This window comes from Juglans microcarpa x Juglans regia, chromosome 2S (assembly GCF_004785595.1).
Source record: "Juglans microcarpa x Juglans regia isolate MS1-56 chromosome 2S, Jm3101_v1.0, whole genome shotgun sequence".
Classification (NCBI taxonomy): Eukaryota; Viridiplantae; Streptophyta; class Magnoliopsida; order Fagales; family Juglandaceae; genus Juglans; species Juglans microcarpa x Juglans regia.
This window is the reverse complement of record NC_054597.1, coordinates 34,422,341-34,436,780: the sequence shown is the minus strand read 5'-3', so window position 1 is coordinate 34,436,780 and position 14,440 is coordinate 34,422,341. Positions and strand designations below refer to the sequence as shown.

Below are 14,440 nucleotides of genomic sequence, written 5' to 3'. Positions count from 1 at the left end.
TGAGCAAGCGTCCAAGAGCGCCAAGTTGCTGTCCAAGTTGTCCTGATAAGAAATTTCAGTTTGCAAGCCTAGTTTGCAAGTTGATTTGAGCAAAATTTTTAGGCCTCGTTTGTTTTCAGAAAACATCTCATCTAATCATTACAACTTTCCGAACTTCCAATACAAAATAAAATAAACAATTCAACTTTTTCAAATCTCAAAACAAAAATAATATTAAAAAATATATTCTAACAATACTTTATTTAACTTTTTAACTTTAATCTCAATTCATCTCATCTGCGAAAACATACGAGGCAGTTTGCAAGTTGTTTTGATTCAAGAGTTGAAGCACTATGCATGGGCGCACTCTAGAAGCTGAAGGGCAACTAGGTTCCAACCGGGAACATATTGAGATATTAGAGGGGCATACCACAAGGCTCACCAACATCCTTGATGAGGTCACCACTACTATAGCCGAATTAAGGATGGCCTTGAATGCCACTTGCCGTGACAATGAAGAGAATAGAAGAGCCATGAAAGCCATGCGAAGAGAGACGAATGCAAGGATCGAGAGGCTTGAAAGAAGAATTATTGAGGGGAATGGCCATGGGCCAATTCCTAATCTGAATGGACAAAGGCATGATGCTTTTGTTGATGGTGTCGAGACTAGTGTGACGGGATCCATGCAAGAGCCACCAAGAACCGAATTTAGAAGATGATGTAGAGTTGAAAATGATCGTGTGGTGGTAAAAAGATGGATACGTAATGAAGACAACTGTACCAAGAGCCCTAGTTTGAGAGGAGGGCCTCAAGATGTGAGACTTAAGCATCAACAAGAAAAAAAAAAGTATGAGGCCGAATATGACCATGAGAATGAGAGGCCTTATGGCCAAGGTGACTACTTTGAGAGAAGACAACATCATCATGAGAGGGATAGAGACCATCTTGGGAGAAGGTATGATGATAATTATCATGAGGAGAGAAGAGGAAACCGGACTTATGATTGGAGACCTAAGAGGCTTAAAATGGATTTTTCCAAGTATAGTGGGGGAGATCCATATGAGTGGTTAGACAACGTTGACCACTACATCCGTGCATATGAGGTTCCTAGACAAGAGAGGGTGACGACGACATGCTTCTATTTAGAAGGGAAAGCTAGTAAATGGTGGAGGTGGATCCGAGACCAATATGAGAAAGAGGGAAGATGATTGGGGTGGACGACCTTTGAAAAAGAATTCCTTGTGCAATTTGGCCCATCACCTATTATTAATCACCACGGTCAACTTGCTAAGTTGAGACAAGAATGAAAGGTGCATAATTACATTGAGGATTTTTGTAACTCCAAACCATTATAAGGGGTTGGTTCAAGGAGGCCCTTGTGGACACTTTTATTGATGGCTTGAAACCTTGCTTAGCCAAGGAGATCAATTTGAAGCAACCCAAATGGCTTCAATAGGTAATGAGGATGGTAGATGTAACACCCAGGTCCAACAACAAGCCATTTTTCTAAAATTTTTGTTTTTGGATTTATATGTAGGAAGAGCCCAGTTAATTTTTTAAGTATTAATTTTTTATACTAGTTGTAGGTCCAAATTATATTTTGGTGGATAACGAATTTTTAAATAGGTTTGCTACTTTAGTAACTTTCTTAAATATTTTTGGTTTGGAGGGAAAAATCTTTTTGAGGGCCGAGAAAATATTTTTGACTAGGTGAAATGTTTTATGGGGTGTGATAATTAGGTTAAAATATTTTTATGGGCCAAGTGGGTATTGGCTCAAAAAATTTATAAGACAAGTTGTATTATTTTTAGATATTGATTCGAGGCCTATAATTCACTAAAAGAGTCCAAATCTTGTACACCCAAGGACCCAAGGCCTACACCCGTTTGTTTTAAACCATGAAAACCAACTATCAATTTATGATCAGTTTTCCCCACCCCGCAGGACTTTACTCCTATGCATCTCTTTTTTGTTTTCGTTTGGTCCTCAATCACCTATATAAATATACCATATACACCTTCATGCATGGTCGCGTCCTTCAAGTCCTAGGGTTACAGCAGCCCTTGCTTTAACTTCAGCAAGCCGCAACCCTCATGGAATCCCATGCACGGTAGCTCAGCCAGTCCCACCTCCAGGTCAACCCTCCACGCCATGGTAAGCCTACGCCACAACCTCCACCCCATGTAAACTTCTACCCAGACCCGTACCACTGCAAGTCTATACCAGAAATAACCTTGCCGTAGCACCTAAAGCAGTCGTAGCCTTCCTCTCCACCCTCAGAAATAGCCCAAACAGTAGCCACCATCACCAACTTCCATGGGAAGCAGAAATTGCAGTTGCTCTATTTTGAAGCCATGGAGACAAAGCATCCTTGTCCAAACCAAGAGCCATGCCATGCCACAATTGAGCCGCAACGTCAACAACAATACATGACATCGGAGATTAAGCCTCCACCACCCAGTGATGTCCAGTGCCACCGTCCGAAGCTCCCATGCTCACTGCATGATGCGTACAACTCTCTCTCTCTCTCTCTCTCTCTCTCTCTCTCTCTCTCCCTCGGCTTACTCTATCTCTTTCACGTGTCTCTCTCTCATATATATCTCTCTCAATGTTATTCCATGTTGCCGACCACCTTGTACCGCCCCAATCCGCTATCGTGAGCTTTCCTCTGGTGGGCAAGGCCTCCACCGCACGTCTCCCTTCCGTCTCAGTAAGCTTTCAAAATAGGAAGGTATTTCACATGTAAAGCTCTTACGTAGAAAGTAGAATAAATTTTGAGAGGATATTACAGTTTTTCCCTTTTAGTTGTGAGCCATCCAAAGCAAATTGTGTTCTGAACGTGTAGTTTCGGTTGGTCTTGATTTAATGGTGGGCTTTGTTTACGTATCGGGCTTATTGTTATTTGGAATTAGGTTAAGTGATTATTAAGTGGATACTAATGAATTTGGGAAGTGGCGATATTTTAGGGTTATGATAATTTTAGAATTTTTTAAAAATAGGTTATTTTAGTATTTCAGGTTTAAGTATTGAAATACGTATTCGATTGAAAGTTTACAGAAGTTACGTGACTATTTTATAGGTGACGAGTGATAATCATTAGGCCATATTGTGGAAAAATTCTAAAAAGCTAAAAAGTCCAGGTAAGCGGGGTTCCTATACTAGATTTTGCATAAAAATAAAATGGGCTGAAATTGATTTTTAAAAATATGCATGTTTTGTTACGAAAAGAAATTTGAACTACCTCAGTTATTTATTCTGCATTACTCATAAGATTTTGTTTAAGTATAAAGTATTTTCTGGCATGACTGGTGTAGACATGAGCTATTTTGGTATTTTGTTTCTGAACTGTGCAAAAAAGAGCGAATATGAAATTTTGTGCATAAATTATATTTTTGTGATCTGATTCTATTCTGTTTTGAAGATGTTCTGTACTCTGATATGATATGATATGATTTATGAAAACCTTTGGCATAACATTCTGTTTCTATTTCTGTTCCCTTTTGACCTTACCACAGGTGTAAAACTGTGGCCTCTGTTCGGGTTGGTACTAACTTTTCTATTTTCGGTGCACCCACTTTGGAATCAAAGTGATTTTCTGCATGGTCTTTCCTTTGTGCGCACTCGCGGTTCCGAGAATAATAAGGGAAAGATTCATATTTTGTTTCTATTCTGTTGGCCGTCGGGTTTTGTACAACCCTACCATGGGGGTTAAACACAGTCTCTGTTCTGATATGATAAGATAATATGTGATGTTTCAGTTTATACTATGCCAAAGGGATTTTGATTATGAATATTTTGAACTTTCGCTCTGATATTGTGATAACATATTCTGACTCTGTATTATAAAAGCAAATATCCTAATTCTGCATTTTGAAAGAAAATGTTTTGTTCTGCATTTTGAAAAAAAGTATTTTGTTCTGCATTCTGAACTCTGTAAATGCTCATGTTTATACACAAGTATATATTCTCTGCTTACTAAGTTGTTGATAACTCATTCCTTATCTCCAAATATTTTTCAGATAATTTTGATGGTCCAGCTAGAAAACAAGAGTAGGAAGTGTTAGTAAGGTGTGATGATCGTAGAGGAATAAGTGTCCAAGGGTACAAGTACTTATTTGGCAGTCATAGTTAGTAAATTGATTATTTTCAGGTATTTTAATGTGTTGAGTTAAGGATATTTTTGAATCTTTGGGGAGTTTTTAATTTATTTTATTGAGAATTTCTTTGTTGTTTCTATGAAGGAACATGAATATATAGTTTGAGCAAATGAATTAATATTTTATGAAGCTATTTGAGATATTTATAGTTGTGATATTGGAGTTGATAGTCAGTATTAGGAGCTAACTCTCCGAACCTCCGAGACTGGAGCGTTACAGCAGAGATCCTAGAAGAGAGCACACACATGGAGAGACGCTAATTTAAGGATATGTGGAGCAATTTCACTACTCCCTTGCAAACCAATGTTCATTGGAAATGCAAGGAGGACATGAAGAGTGTTTCTAAGTCCAAGCTGTTTGAAGTAAAGAAACTCTCAAGAGAAAAAGTCCAAGAAAGATTAAAAAAGGCATTTGTTTCAAGTCTGGTGAAAAATGGGGTATAGGACACAAGTGTAGATCGGGTCAAGTACATATGTTGATTGATGAGAGAAATAGTGAAGATGATGATAGTTGCCATGTTGAGTCATCAAGTCAAGAGTCCGATCAAGAAGAGGCCAAATCTAGTGAAAAATAAGAAGAGGCCGAGTTATCCCTTAATGCCATGACGGAGATCCAAAAGCATATTTCTATGAGGGTGATGGCTTGGATTGGGATATTTGAGGTCACCTTGTTGGTGGATAGTAGCTCTACACATAACTTCATCAACTCCAACATTATCATTAAAGTTGGGTTGAAACCTATTTCTATTGAGCCGTTTGAAGTCAAGGTTACTAATAGTGACAAGTTAAAGTGTGAGGGGTTAGTAAATGAAGTGAAAATGAATGTCCAAGGGGTAAGAATAGTGGTCGATCTACATGTTCTTCCATTAGTAGAGCTTGATGTGGTCTTGGGCAATCCATGGCTTAAAGGCCTTGGAAGGATAGTGCTTGATTACAACAAGATGACCATAGAGTTCAAACTCGGGTCCAAGAAGAACGTTTGGAAAACTTTGGCATCCAAGGAAGCCAAGTCTAGTGAGGTCTTAATGTTCGAAAAGTTGGGCAAAGGTAGGGCACATTGCTTTGCCATTGAGGTGGCCAAGGAAGACTTTGTTTGTGAGATGGAAAAGAAGCGGATTGGAGACCCTAGACTCATCATTGAGGAGTTTCCTAGCCTTGATAAAGAAGGAAGAATGCTTGTACAACCAAGAGAAGCACCTGAGTATATGTTGGTAAAAAGGGGGAGAAGTAGGAGGAAGATGTGGCAAGTGTTGATACAATGACAATGAGTGCCAAGGGAAGAGGCTTCTTGGGAGGATTATGATGAGATGGCATGGAGATTTCTATATTTGATTCTTGAGGGCAAGGATGTACTTGAAGGGAGGGAGAAGGTCAAAACCCTAAGTTTTGTGGCCCACGGCCAAGTTGCCAACCCATGCCATGACAAGCCTTGACGGGCCCATGGCTGATGCCTTGACACTGTCACTGACAAGATTGGACAGCCCCACGACCCATGCCTTGACCTTGCCGCTGACAAGCCATGCCAGTCCACCAGCAACAGCACAGCCCCAGCGCCCAGGCCCCTTGCCTGGGCCATGCCAGCTAGGACTGCGTGCAGCCCAGCAGATAGGCCAACGCCCTGGCCCATGCTAGCCCTATGCTAGTAGCCATGCCAGCCATGTTCATGGCCCATGCCACGGGATAGCCTAGGCCACGAAGGGCCAACATATGCCACTGGCCATCATGGGGCCTATCCAAGACTTACTACAAGGGGGCATTTTAGGGTTTCCCACTTATGTTATTGCTTTAAATAGGGCTCTTAGACATTTCAGTTACATCTTTTGGTGAATTCCTTTGTAGACAGTTTGTTTATTCTTGAGATCACTTTTGGTGCATTTGCACTTAGGCTACTTGGGTGCAATTCGTGAATCCTAAGGAAATGAACATTACCTTGCAATTAGTGAATATGTGTTGTTCCATTTATCTATCTTTTGATTATTTTTCATCACCTTACAATTCATGAATATGTATTGATTCCTTTTATCAATCTTATGAGTATTTCCATTCACTACCCAACTATCCAATTATCCATTGTTGGTTCATATATTTTAAGTTTGTTCTTATATTTTCCTGCATTTTCTCATACTCCAAACATACCCAAGCTTCATATTGCATATCCTTTGATTCCTTACGTTAAAACCATTCCTAAAACATAGTCTCCATTCATCCAAAGTGCCTTTGCCGAAACCCTAGCTTTCGATAAGGATTTTCTAAATTTTAGGAATCCTAACCCTAGCCTCCTTTTACAATTCCTATATTTTAGGATCATTTCTTGACCTAGTCAAAACCTTAATCCATCTTCCCATCCCTCAAAATTCAAAATACACCTCTTACCCTTATTCAAAATTCAAAATACACCTCTTACCCTTATTCAAAATTCAAATCCTTACAACTCCCATCAATCTTATCATTTAGGATCAAACCATAGCCACCTTATCCATCATCCAAACTAGGGGTGGGCAGCGGGCCCCCGCCCCCGCTGCCCAGCATGGAGAGGGCCTAGCGGGGCGGGGGGCTGGATGACCCCAGCAGGGCCCCGCCCCCGCCCCCGCCCCCGCCCCCGCTCCATATATATATATATATTATTTATATATATATTTATATATAAATAAATATATTGTATATAGATATATACAATTTATTAAAGACTTAAAATTATATTCAAGCCATTGGATTGATTTGGCCTCCTAGGCCAACCTTTATATAGGAGACCAAGGCAATACAATAGTTATTCTTAAGCAATGTGGGACTAGGCCAAATCAATCCAAAATGTAACTCTAATGAGTTTAAGGTTTTTTTTATATTTATAAATTTTAATTTATTATTTAAATTATATTATAATTTGGGTCTAATCCAAACCCTATCTTCCATCTCCAAATCCCTAAATTTTAAGAATTAACCTAGACCAATTCAAACCCTAATTCCCATCTCTTTCTTGCCCTAGTTGAAACACTAGCCCTAATCCATCCCCTCTAATTTGAAATTCCCCTTAGCCACCATCCAAACCCTAGCCTCATTTCACCATACCAACCCTAATCATCACCCAAGTGGTGCCAAGACCAAGGATCATCATAAAGCCATGCCACATGGCATCAAACACACAAATTCATTACTTAGATCACCCCAACTCATCATGATCGTCAATTCTACCACTAAACACCATACCTCCATCAACCTAGAGACCCTCCATTGCCATAAGTCATTCAAGGCCAAGCAAGTTGGCAAGAGACATTTGGTCATCATAAGGCAAAGCAAGCTAGTAGATCCTTAATGTTTATGGACTTGACCGAGGCCCCAAACAGCATGATCTGAGTTGCAGTAATGACATAATCTATGTACGTAACTTAGAGATGCTAGCATTAATCTCTGTAGGCAACTTAGACATGGTAGTATGGACCTCCGCATGCACTACATCAATCACTGCTGATGAGTGTCCACTGATCTCTACATGCAGTATGTCAGCCATCTCCTCGCGAGTAGATGTGCGTGATGCCTCACTAGCAGATACTCCAGGATCTTTCGGTTGTGCATCTCTCTGAATATCAACTTGGTCAGGAACAAGTCCACAAAAATGAAGTCTTGAGTGTCACGTGCCCCGTGAAAGGGTGGTGCTGTTAATCGGTCTCATCGACTCTCGTGCACGCTCAATAACATCTGGCACGACCCCGAAATATAGCAAAAATTGGGTGATCAGGCTCCTGAATGACAGTATATATGTCGTAATGTATTGAGCTTCTGATCGAATCCTCTCGAATATATACCCCACGAGGTCGATAGGAATGCCACGCGTATCATAAATTTCGCTCGATCCACGCCAACCTCGGTCTTGTGCTGCCAAGGGTCAATATTATTGGTGATTATCAAATTCATGATCTTGAAAAAAGAAGATAAATATGCATGTCTGATGCTCATCTTCCCATCATACACAGGAGCATATGGACCAACAATCAAGTCTCTCACCTCATGATCAACAAGGGTATCGACCTTATCTGTGTAAACTACTCCCTTGTCCTGAATTGTCTCTACATCACCCAAATGATCAGACACTCCAGGTAGCACATTTGGATAGGCATCGTGCAATCTAGGAATATCGAGATATTCAATGAGTTCTTTCGCTAAAAATATAACTAGAGCTCCTCGGACAGAGATCTTGTATGCCCCACTTTCATTTGGGCTGGCGCCACCGAACTCTTTATAGAACTCAGCGACGATGTCAATATAAGATACGAGCTCCCATGCTTCTTATCTCTGATATAGGATTGGTGCTTAACCACGATTGCTGAATACTAATTGGAGGGAATGACCCTCCCATATAAGAGTCATGAAATCAGACAATTTTACTTGTCGCTCTAGTAAAACAGTCCGCTCTTGAACTGTTTGGATGGAAGGTTCGCTTGATCTGCTACGTTTATGGCCCCTATAAGACATTATTATCAAACCTGAAATTTAAAAAATAAAATATATATTCAACATTAGTGATAAAATGTAATATTTTTAAATATTCACAAAATTATATACTAATAACAATTTAATAAATTAATTGATAGAACAACAAAATGTGATGAAAATAAATTAATAAGTTAATATAAATTAATTGGTTTAGACTGTTTAAATGTGATCGAACTGATAATACAGTGTTCGAATGGATACTATAGTGGTTGAACAAACATCATCGTGTTTGGTTCAGACTATTCGAACGGATAAATAGTGTTCGAACGATTTTTAGGGTTTTGGTTAATACGTTTGAACGCTAACCAGTAGTGTTTGAACATAAACTTAATTGAGCTCATCCGTGGTTAAGTCAACTCAGCGACCATGAAAACCCATGGAATCCATCAATAGATTGTCAAAGTCAGCTCACTTTACAGACAGATTGGCAGAGCTGTATGTATGCGAGATTTTCAGGTTGCATGGAATCCCCTTTAAGATTGTATCAAATAGGGATACTCATTTCACATTAGCATTCTGGAGGAGCGTGCAGAAAGAGTTAGGGACATAGTTGACTTACAGCATAACCTTTCACCCACAGATAGATAGACAGTCAGAGAGAATAGTGCATATATTGGAGGATATGCTTTGAGCCTGCGTGATGGACTTCAAGGGCAACTGGATTAAATACTTACCCCTGGTCTAGTTTGCGTACAATAATAGTTACAAAGAGAGCATTCAGGCAACACCATATGAGGTTTTTAATGGTCGCAAGTGCCAGTCACCCTTCTATTGGGACAAAATGGGAGAACATAGGATCCTTGGGCTGGAAATTATTTAGGATATGTGTGAGAAGGTAGCAGTCATCCGGAAGAAGCTCACCATTGCTCAAGAGCGATAGAAAAAGTATGGGAATCAGAGACATCGAGAGTTGCAATTTGAGGTAGGAAACAAAGTGTTCCTGAAGGTTACACCAATGAAGGGAATCATGAGATTCGGAAAGAAAGGCAAGCTGAGTCTGAGATATTTAGGCCCTTTCGACATACTAGAAAGAATTGGAGCTGCAGCATACCGATTGGCTCTCCCACCACAAATATCAGTCATTCATGATGTTTTCTACATCTCCATGCGTCGGGAGTATGTACCAGACCCTACACATATATTAGACTACAAGCCCCTCCAAGTTCGCAAAGATCTCACTTACAAAGAGTTTCCAATAAGGATTCTTGTACAAAATGCTCAAGTTCTCCGCCAAAAGACCATTCTGATGGTCAAAGTGCTTTGGAGCAACTACACAGAAAAAGGGGCCACTTGGGAGAGAGAGGAAGACATGAGGATCAAGTACCCATACTTGTTCGATTGAGGTACGTTATCTCGAGGATGAGATTTCTTTTAAGTGGGGAGATTGTAACATACGGGTCCTAAACTAAGATTTAGAATTTAGGATTTTTATTATTTTTACTATTATTTTTTATTATTATTATTATTATTATTATTATTATTATTATTATTATTATTATTATTGTTAATGTTATTATTATTATTATTGTTAATGTTATTATTATTTTTAGATCTATTCTTAGATAGTGTTTGTTGTATTTTTTTTTTTTTTTGGTGGGACTCTTCCACCCTTCACGCCCACATGCCTCTTAGTGTTTTATTTCCTAGTTTGAATAGTTTCCTAATTGGAAACCAACTCTCACATAAAAAACCCTACCATAAATCCTCTCATTTTGCTCACAATATTCCCTTTAGTAAACCCACAATACCCCTTACGGCCAAAACCTTCCCACAGAAAATCAAACATTCTCTTCCTCACAGTGCCACTGTAGCCCTCCTCTCAACAACCAAACAACCACCTCGTCAGAAACCACCACAGGGCACACCAACGGTAAGCTCTCTTCTTTCCCCCCTTCATTTTCCCTATCTCTCTCTCTCTCTCTCTCTATCGATAGTGACTCATTAGCCTATGTATTTCATGTTGTTGTCGCAGGCCACCTTAAAGGACGTTGGACGACTTGTGAGTAACCCAGAAACTATTGGCCAGCCAAGTCCCGTCGGATCCCCACTATTCCGATAAGCCCACGACTGTCCTCCACCCTCCTTTCTCTCTGATGTTTTTGTGTTTGACATTTTTTCTCACTCTAAATTCTCTCTCTATGTTCATTACGAAATTATATTTAAAGGACTAGATATGATATTATTGTTTCAATAACTATATGATATTAGTATTTATTGAATTCAATATGTCATTTAAATTTTTATTAGATTAAAATTTATGATATGTGTTCTAGTGGGTAGAATGTTATGACATGTTTTCTAGATAGTTAGTAACGTCTAGTACCTCGTATAGGTAACGAGTTACAAAGCAACAACCAAGAAGCAATGCTAAGAGATAAGTAGCATGATCATAATTATATGTGTGCTGTAATTATTCTGATTATGCATGAAAAATGTAATGTGTACCTACCCTATGCTACGAGCCAAGTCAAGGTTAGGCCTCTTTTCACGAATCTCAATGAATCTCGATGATATGCTTATGGTGCTATGCTGGTATGGATTGTTAGATGGATGAGATGTTATAAAAATCACATGTATATCATGTGGTGTTCACGTAATATTTAGATCATATATGCCATGTCATATTCGTGTAATATTTAGATCATATTACGCCATGCCTATGTTATACTATGTGGTGTAAAACTTATATTAATATGCCATGTATAATGTTATGTCATGCACAAGAGTATGTCATGCCATGTAATTTCATGAAGTCAAACATGTTCTCATGCATTATGGAAGTTAATAAAAGTCCAGAGGAGTACCCCGGGTGAAGACTGAAAGTCAAAGCTTCGCCATGGTTTTCTGTCGTGATGAGTGGCACTACTCTGGGCTTTTTCAAAGGTGAACGTGGCCTGCGGCAAGGTGACCTCCTCTCATCCTATATGTTTATTGTTATGCAAGAGATCCTCTATCGCCTGCTAAAGGAATCCTTAGAGATTAAAAAGATTGGGCAGTTCACTCAAGCCCGAGTTACTCCTCTTGTTTCTCATCTTATGTATGCTGATATTTTGATTTTTACAAATGGTGGTCAGAGGTCTATCAGTGCTTTGATGCTGATTTGAACTGTCACAAAGAATGGACAGGACAAATTCTCAATAAGGAAAAAAGTGCTATTTATTTTTCTAAACATATCACTGTCTCTAGGAAATGCTCTATTCTTTGTTTTACTGGGTTCTCTGAAGAGCCATTTCCTTTCAAATACTTGGGAGTACCTATTGTGATTGGTAGATTAAAGGCATGTGATTTTGGTGATTTAATTGGTAAATTTAAAAATAAAATTGCAGGTTAGAAGTTGAAGTTGCTTTTTGTTGGTGGTAGAATTATCTTGTTGCGTCATGTTTTGTCTAGTATAACCACTCACCTTTTAGCTATTTTACACATTCCTAATGTCGTAATTAAGTCACTGAATAGGCTCTTGAGTTCTTTCTCTTGGAGAGAATTTGAAGGAAAAAGGTAAAAGGAAATGGGTGGCCTGGACTAACATTTGTAGACCTACGGGAGAAGGCAGCTTGGGCACTTGAGATTTTGGGGATATCCAACGGGCCTTACATATGAAACTTGCTTGGTGCTTGATCTCAGGTAACTCTTTGTGGGTGGATTATTTAGAAGCAAGTATGTTAGGGGTAATCATTTATCTCTATTGGAGCCTAATAAGGGTACTAGGTTTCAGAAGTCTATTGTCAAATGTACTCGAGAAGTCTTAGCTAATTCAAAGTGGTTAGTGCGTGAGGGTAATATTTTATTCTGGTATGACACTTGGGATGAGGGTGGACCCCTAAAAGATCAGTACCCGATGGCAGAGTATCATTTGATTAAGATTAAAGAGTGTCGACTTGAGAATGGATGGGATACATCGCGATTGGAAAAGTTAGTGGGCCCTTAAAAAGCTAAGGGGTTGTATACTTTTTGGGCTAAGAGTAAGGATGGCCAGGATATTCTTATTTGGAATAAGGAATGTGATGGAAAGTTCACTACTAAAAGTGCTTGGGATTGTATTAGGGTCCAGGCACCTCCTTTACCTTGGACCCATTGGATCTGGCATAATAACCTTCCCAAGAAAATTTCTATTATGATGTGGAAAGCTACTAATAATTGTTTGAGTGTGGATGCCAAGATTAAAAGAGCTGGTATCCCTATGGTGTCCAAATGTAATTGTTGCTCTTCGGGACATATTGAGGATCCTAATCATGTGCTTTGTACAGATGATGTTGCTAGAAATATTTGGTGCCTAGCTTCGGTTCAGTTAGGTGTGCATATGGGATTTGCTTCGTACTTGGTAGGAGCAAGTGAACTTTTGGTTTTGTCGTGCTGGCAATTCTACTCAAGTTTGGACTATCATTGGTCTCCTTCCTTCCATTATCTCATGGAAACTTTGGGACTGGTGCTGTAAAGCCAAGTATGAAGGAAAATATGATACAATGAACTCGGTTTGGCATGCTATTAAATTATAGATCCGTAGAAGTATGCAGTTGACCAAGAAAACTGGGAACTTTGTACCACCGATATGGTTATTTTAGAAAGGCTGGATATCTTGATTCTTTTACCTAAACCCAAGAAGGTATCAGTGGTGAAATGGCTTCGGCCACAGCAGAATTGGGTAAAGCTTAATATGGATGGTAGTAGTTTGGGTAACCCAGGGTCGGCAAGAGCTGGGGGTGTTATTCATGATGATGGTGGAAAATTTCGAGCAGCTTTTCTGGTATGCTTAGGCCATGGTTCTAATAATTTTGCTAAAATAAAAAGTTTGCTAGAAGGAGTTAGAAAGTGCTGTCAACTTAGGTTTCATCAAGTTCACATTGAGACAGACTCAAATTCTTGTTAGATGACTTACTAGGGGAGAATGTAACATTTGGTATCTTGAGGATTTTTGGGAAGAGCTTCAGACTTGCCTGGAAGGCATGTTTTATAGAGTGAGTCATGTGTTTTGTGAAGGAAATATTGTGGCTGACTTCTTAGTTAAGTAGGGAGCTGAGGGTGTTAACATGGATTGGATTGAAGACAGAGATCCTTTGCCCAATAAGTTGAGGAGTCTTCTTCGCATGGACAAAATGGATATTCCTTATTTGTGAATTTCTTAGTGAGTTTTTTGTTATATTGCTCCTGTTTTCCTCTTTCTTTTTATCCTTATCAGTGTTAGCTAACTTTTATCTGCATGATTTCCTTTTAGTTTTCTAAGGTGTGCTTTGTTGTTGATTGACATGTAACATTTGGATAATTGTCTATTGTTGTGTTATTTTAGGTATTTTGGATGCCTGGGTTTTGGTCATTTATGATTATCTATAACCCCCAGGTGTCTCCTTGTAACCACGATTTTTCTTCGCCACAAGTGAAGGCTATCAATAAACTTTGAGTATCGTCCTCTTTTTTAAAAAAAAAAAAAGTTAATAAGAAAACACATGAATGACAGGTAAGCTTTAAGATTGAGCTTAATATATGGGTGTATGTACAAGCCATGGACTAAAGCACAGTCCACCAAATGTAAGCTAATATGATATGAGGTGACACGGACTCAAGCGTGTTTCAACACAAGTTATGATATGTTAAGTGGTGCTACGGACTCAAGTATGGTTCACCATTCGATATGAGGTGATACGGACTCAAGCGTGCTTTACCGCAAGTTATGTTATATTATGCGGTGCCACGGGCTCAGCCTTGGTTCACCATATGATATGTGATAACATAAATCCAAGCATGTTTCACTACATGTTATAATACAATATGGGGTGCCACGAATTCAAGCGTGGTTCACCATATAATATGTGATAACACAGACTC

The 14,440-nt window shown here is 39.1% G+C and overlaps 1 protein-coding gene across 1 annotated transcript; it reads left to right on the top strand.

Moving 5' to 3' along the window:
* Positions 1–9,578: 9,578 nt before the first annotated feature.
* On the top strand, positions 9,579–9,965 carry LOC121253606. Its single transcript, XM_041153592.1, has one exon. The coding sequence runs from the start codon at positions 9,579–9,581 to the stop codon at positions 9,963–9,965; it is 387 nt and encodes a 128-aa protein (XP_041009526.1).
* Positions 9,966–14,440: the final 4,475 nt, after the last annotated feature.

Excerpts from the sequence above, each read along its gene's own strand:
- LOC121253606 (XM_041153592.1), top strand. The coding sequence starts at position 9,579 with ATGAAGGGAATCATGAGATTCGGAAAGAAAGGCAAGCTGAGTCTGAGA.